Source organism: Bombina bombina, chromosome 4 (genome assembly GCF_027579735.1).
Source record: "Bombina bombina isolate aBomBom1 chromosome 4, aBomBom1.pri, whole genome shotgun sequence".
NCBI lineage: Eukaryota > Metazoa > Chordata > Amphibia > Anura > Bombinatoridae > Bombina > Bombina bombina.
In genome coordinates, this window is record NC_069502.1 from 108,304,623 (window position 1) to 108,311,597 (window position 6,975).

General features: G+C 38.6%; 1 protein-coding gene across 1 annotated transcript in view; it reads left to right on the top strand.

Annotated features, from left to right (window-relative positions):
• The first annotated feature begins 4,053 nt into the window (after window positions 1–4,053).
• The window catches only part of LOC128655973 (cytochrome P450 2K4-like), a 66,373-nt gene continuing 63,451 nt past the window's right edge, over window positions 4,054–6,975 (top strand). The window contains 1 exon segment of the mRNA XM_053709590.1: window positions 4,054–4,250. Coding sequence (XP_053565565.1) covers window positions 4,068–4,250 — 183 coding nt within the window. The 5' untranslated portion in view covers window positions 4,054–4,067.

The following is a 6,975-nucleotide window of genomic DNA, read 5'->3' on the forward strand; positions in this document are numbered from 1 at the left end:
GTGTGGGTGGTGGGTTTTAATGTTGGGGGGGATTTGTAATTTTTTTTACAGGTAAAAGAGCTGATTACTTTGGGGCAATGCCCCACAAAAGGCCCTTTTAAGGACTATTTGTAATTTAGTGTAGGGTAGTGTTTTTTTTTATCTTGGGGGTCTTTTTTATTTTGTTAGGGGGATTAGATTAGGTGTAATTAGTTTAAAAATCTTGTAATTTGTTTATTATTTTTTGTAATTTAGTGGGGGTTTTTTTTGTACTTTAGCTAATTTTATTTAATTGTATTTAATTGTATTTAATTTAGGGAATTCATTTAATTATAGTGTAGTGTTAGGTGTTAGTGTAACTTAGGTTAGGTTTTGTTTTACAGGTAAATTTGTCTTTATTTTAGCTAGGTAGTTTATTAAATAGTTAATAACTATTAAGTAACTATAATACCTAGTTAAAATAAATACAAACTTGCCTGTAAAATAAAAATAAACCCTAAGCTAGATACAATGGCCTCTAGTTATTAATGTCTGTCGGAACTGATCCGACAGAGCGGATCAGGTCCGACAGACATCTCTGAATACAGCGAGCAATATGCTCGCCGTATTCAGTATTGCACCAGCAGCTTATTAGAGCTGCTGGTGCAATGCCGCCCCTGCAGACTCGCGGCCAATAGGCCGCCAGCAGGGGGTGTCAATCAACCCGATCGTGCTCAGAGCAGGCGGACAGGTTATGGAGCAGCAGTCTTTGTGACCGCTGCTTCATAACTGCTGTTTCTGGCGAGTCTGAAGGCTCGCCAGAAACAGGGGCCATCAAGCTCCATTCGAAGCTTGATACATATGCCCCAATGTAACTATTAGTTATATTGTAGCTAACAGGGTTTATTTTACAGGTAAGTATTTAGTTTTAAATATGAATAAATTAATTAATTATAGTAATTTTTATTTAGATTTCTTTTAATTATATTTAAGTTAGGGGGGGTTAGGTTTAGGGTTAGACTTAGATTTTGGGGTTAATAACTTTAATATAGTGGTGGCGACGTTGGGGGCGGAAGATTAGGGGTTAATAAATGTAGGTAAGTGGCAGCAATGTTAGGGACAGCAGATTAGAGGTTAATAAAATTTAACTAGTGTTTGCGAGGCGGGAGTGCGGCGGTTTAGGGCAGTGGCGTAGCGTGGGGGGGGGCAGAGGGGCTGTTGCCCTGTGCGCATAATTATGGGGGGCGCAAAAGTCTCACTCTCAGTCATTAGTCAACGCAAGTGTAAACTTCTTTAATTGTTTGTCAGTGTGTCGTCTGTCTGACTCGTCATGGTCTGGTCGCCTCCTGTAATCAACTCTCTCTAGTCTGAACGTTACCCCTGCTGTGCTGCTGTCTGTTTACAGTTTATGCCACTAGCACAGCACGCCGGGTCCTGACTCCTCCCACTCCCAGCGCGCGCAGTTCAAGAGGGACCGAGAGTGCAAGAAGTGGAGGGGAAGAGCTGCTGCCTGCCTGAGGTGAGGACTGTTAAACATGGAAAGCATTTTTTATGTATAACCAGGGGCGGACTGACAAGTCGGGCAAATCGGCCCTTGCCCGAGGGCCCCACACCTTAGAGGGCCCACTGCACTGCAGGCATGTGTCATGCTGCAGCAGAATCAATATTTTTTATTTTATATTTGTAAGTACTTAGTACTATTTATAATATAAGGAGTTAAATTCTATAATTTTTTATTATTGGCAATGGGCATGGCGGCTTGGGGGGGCCCTCTTACATTTATGCGGTGGTGCAGAGTGTGGGATAGAGTGGAGTGGAAGGAGCCAGTAACGGTAAGTCATGGCCTGGCATAGCCGGGTGTCCCTGCTCCTGCAATATGTGAACCGGATGCGGATAACTCCGGTCCACATATTACAGATCACCAGCCGGCTCCAGCTCTGCCCTGCCCATCCAGGCATGATGCAATTTTGTCTGCGCAGTGCACAGTTAGAGGCGGTCAGCCGAGGCAGCAGGCAGAAGGAGGGTATAGCAGCAGCCAGCGTGTGGACACGTGTGTGAGTGATAGTGGCGGCATAGCGACAGACTCAGTTCAGACAAGGTGAAGGAAGAAGTCAAAGGGCATGCTACACATATTTTCAAAAGTAATCACTCTTGTGTGAAAGATACATATATAGCAGTGGTCTGGGTAGCAGCAATGACATGGAGGAAACTCATGGTAAAATATCAGCATGGCTACAGGAAAATGAAATTCTTTTAGTACAATTTTTGCAACAATACTTCTATCCTCTGATTATGAAGGGGTGTTCATTTTACAATGTAATAATGAGTTTTAGAATTGATAATCCACTCTGAGCTAAAGAATTTGTTTTAAATTTATCCTCTTTGTAATTTTTTTTATCCCCTCTAAACCGTATATTAGTTTCCACAGCCAAGCTGGAATTTTCAATGAATGAATGAACTGTGGGAGGAACGATCAGCCTTTCATTTCAGCTTTCTTGACATTTTAATCTGTTGTGAGTGTGACATAAATATATCAATTCCAATGAATCAGTAGAGTGATATGTCTCCTGTATGGCTGAGTAAATTCACAGATAAAAAAACAACATAACTTAGGTTCATGCTGTAGTTTTAAGGACCATAAAACATTGGGATGCATTTATTTCTGTTGCAGAAGCACAAATAGTTAAACTATAGTACTGTAATGTGTGCTTATCTACTTACTTCTAAATATTAAATAATATTTAATGTAGTACTCCATAATGTTTTGTTTAAGACAGCTAACTAATGATTGTGCTATAGATAAAAACAAATATAGAATCTAGTAAATACTGACTTTCCATTTTGACCTTCTGTTTAAATTATTCTCTTTAAAATGATATGATGTCTCCTTATAATAATATATTACTTTTGCCATGAAAGTTCATGAAAAGAAAAGATTGTTATTGTCCGGTAAATGAACAATAAGTATAATTCTGTGGAATTAATGTGAAAAAATATTTTCATACCAAAGTAATGTGTCTTATGTGTGATTGTGTGGGTGTGTGGGTGTGTATGTCTGTTTGTATGTATGTATGTGTATGTATGTCTGTGTGATTGTATGTGTGTGTATGTCTGTGTGTATGTATGTGTATGTATGCCTGTGTGATTGTATGTATGTGTATGTATGTCTGCGTGATTGCATGTGTGTGTATGTATGTCTGTGTGATTGCATGTGTATGTATGTATGTGTGATTGTGTGTATGTATGTATGTGTGATTGTGTGTGTATGTATGTGTGATTGTGTGTGTATGTATGTATGTATGTGTGCTAATGGGTTAGGGGGGCGCAATTCTTACATTGCTCTGGGCGCTGACAACCCACGCTACGCCACTGGTTTAGGGGTTAATATATTTATTATAGTGGTGGTGATGTCCGGTTCGGCAGATTAGGGGTTAAAATTTTTATTTTAGTGTTTGCGATGCGGGAGGGCCTCGGTTTATGGGTTAATAGGTAGTTTATGGGTGTTAATGTACTTTTTAACACTTTAGTTAAGAGTTTTATGCTACGGCTTTGTAGTGTAAAACTCTTAACTAATGACTTTAAAATGCGGTACCAGTCTTGACAGGAGAGGGTCTACCGCTCACTTTTTGGCAGACTCGTAATACCGGAGCTATGCAAGTCCCATTGAAAAAAGAGGATACGCAATTTACGTAAGTGGATTTGCGGTATTTCCAAGTCTGGCCAAAAAAGTGAGTGGTAGACCTATACCTGCAAGACTCGTAATACCAGCGGGCGTTAAAAAGCAGCTTTAGGATCGGCCAGCGCTGCTTTTTAAGCCTAACACAAAACCCGTAATCTAGCCGAATGTTTCTATAAAAATATTAAACCTTCAAAATCCAGGAGGACACAAGTTTTTAGATGTAATTTTTCAGTTATTTGTCTGACCCTCCAAACATCTTTTCCAAGATGTCTCCCACAAGTCTTATACCACAAATGTACCTCTTAGAGCAGATACATATAAATATCAGACGTAGCGTGTGGAATATTTTTTTCTTAAAGATATTTTGTTCTTGTATATATTTTAAAAAATAATTTTCTTCTGTTTTCTCTCTGCATTTTTTTCTTAGAACATGTTTCTCACAGATCCAATCACTATTGTTCTATCAGTTATAATATGTCTTTGTTTGATAAGTCTTCTGTATGGTTGGAACAGAATCACATCACCGAACTTCCCTCCTGGACCCAAGCCTCTGCCGATTATTGGAAATCTCCATATCATTAACAAACATGCACCCCATAAAACATTTCTAGAGGTAATTATATATATGCATATATATTTCCAGATGTAGAAATCCAGATTATAATATTATGGCTTTGACTATCTACATATACAGTAAATCTATATATTAGCATGTATGTGTATATGTAAGTGTATGTATATATATGTGTATGTATATATATATAATATATATATATATATATATATATATATATATACAAAAATAAAGAGCAAATCTATAAGGCACTAGCGCACAGAGATTTCAGTCCTAGTTGTTGGAAATTTAAGAAAATAATTCTAGAGGAGTGACAAAAGGTATGGTCCCCCTTTACCTCTATTTCCAGTGCAGATATATCCCAAAATAGAGAGATAGATGTAAGCTTACCAGCTATTACCTCAATCATATGAGGTAAGTTAAATGTGCAGAGAGAGGGCACAGCCACCACTTTGTCATCAACCTGGTGTCTCAATCCGTAAAGTGACTCTTGGTGTAGGAGGTTTCTCTCAATAGGGAAGGATGTCCTGTGTGAAAAGAATAAGTAATCTCATACAGGGAGTGCAGAATTATTAGGCAAATGAGTATTTTGACCACATCATCCTCTTTATGCATGTTGTCTTACTCCAAGCAGTATAGGCTCGAAAGCCTACTACCAATTAAGCATATTAGGTGATGTGCATCTCTGTAATGAGAAGGGGTGTGGTCTAATGACATCAACACCCTATATCAGGTGTGCATAATTATTAGGCAACTTCCTTTCCTTTGGCAAAATGGGTCAAAAGAAGGACTTGACAGGCTCAGAAAAGTAAAAAATAGTGAGATATCTTGCAGAGGGATGCAGCACTCTTAAAATTGCAAAGCTTCTGAAGGGTGATCATCGAACAATCAAGCATTTCATTCAAAATAGTCAACAGGGTCGCAAGAAGCGTGTGGAAAAACCAAGGCGCAAAATAACTGCCCATGAACTGAGAAAAGTCAAGCATGCAGCTGCCAAGATGCCACTTGCCACCAGTTTGGCCATATTTCAAGGTGTGCAATACTCAGAGACATGGCCAAGGTAAGAAAGGCTGAAAGACGACCACCACTGAACAAGACACACAAGCTGAAACTCAAGACTGGGCCAAGAAATATCTCAAGACTGATTTTTCTAAGGTTTTATGGACTGATGAAATGAGAGTGAGTCTTGATGGGCCAGATGGATGGGCCCGTGGCTGGATTGGTAAAGGGCAGAGAGCTCCAGTCCGATTCAGACGCCAGCAAGGTGGAGGTGGAGTACTGGTTTGGGCTGGTATCATCAAAGTTGAGCTTGTGGGGCCTTTTCGGGTTGAGGATGGAGTCAAGCTCAACTCCCAGTCCTACTGCCAGTTTCTGGAAGACACCTTCTTCAAGCAGTGGTACAGGAAGAAGTCTGCATCCTTCAAGAAAAACATGATTTTCATGCAGGACAATGCTCCATCACACACGTCCAAGTACTCCACAGCGTGGCTGGCAAGAAAGGGTATAAAAGAAGAAAATCTAATGACATGGCCTCCTTGTTCACCTGATCTGAACCCCATTGAGAACCTGTGGTCCATCATCAAATGTGAGATTTACAAGGAGGGAAAACAGTACACCTCTCTGAACAGTGTCTGGGAGGCTGTGGTTGCTGCTGCACGCAATGTTGATGGTGAACAGATCAAAACACTGACAGAATCCATGGATGGCAGGCTTTTGAGTGTCCTTGCAAAGAAAGGTGGCTATATTGGTCACTGATTTGTTTTTGTTTTGTTTTTGAATGTCAGAAATGTATATTTGTGAATGTTGAGATGTTATATTGGTTTCACTGGTAAAAATAAATAATTGAAATGGGTATATATTTGTTTTTTGTTAAGTTGCCTAATAATTATGCACAGTAATAGTCACCTGCACACACAGATATCCCCCTAAAATAGCTATAACTAAAAACAAACTAAAAACTACTTCCAAAACTATTCAGCTTTGATATTAATGAGTTTTTTGGGTTCATTGAGAACATGGTTGTTGTTCAATAATAAAATTAATCCTCAAAAATACAACTTGCCTAATAATTCTGCACTCCCTGTAGTGTGATACTGTTTATCTCAAAACTTATTTTATTGTAAAATGACAGATATAAACTCACACATTTAGACCTCAATCAAATATGAGGTAAATGACAGGCAGTATAAAATCCAGATACAATTTGCAGTGATGTATTCCAAATGCAAGAGTATGCTAAGGAATTTATTTGAAAAATTATAAAACAATTCAAGTTAAAATATATATTCAAATTTGAAAATAAAAATGCACGGCAACTTCAAGGTGCAATCACCAGTATAATAAGACCATAACAGCCCTCTTGTTATATTCCTTATGCGTTTCAAAGTTTTTGGATAACTTCTTCGTCAGAGGATAGTGTCTGTAATGAAAATAACATTTAAAGATGAACAAAGCTGCCATGCTTTTTTATTTTCAAATTTGAATTAAATATATTTTTTAACTTGAATTTTTTTAACTCAATCTTTACGGATTGAGAGATCAGACTGATGAAAAAGCGGTGGCTGTGCCCTCTCTCTGCACATTTAACTTGCCTCATACGGTTGAGGTAATAGCTGGTGAGCTTACATCTATCTCTCTGTTTTGGGATATATCTGCACTGGAAATAGATGTGAAGGTGGACCATACCTTTTGTCACTCCTCTAGAATTATTTCCTTAAATCTCCAACAACTAGGACTGAAATCTCTTTCAGTCTTATAGATTTTC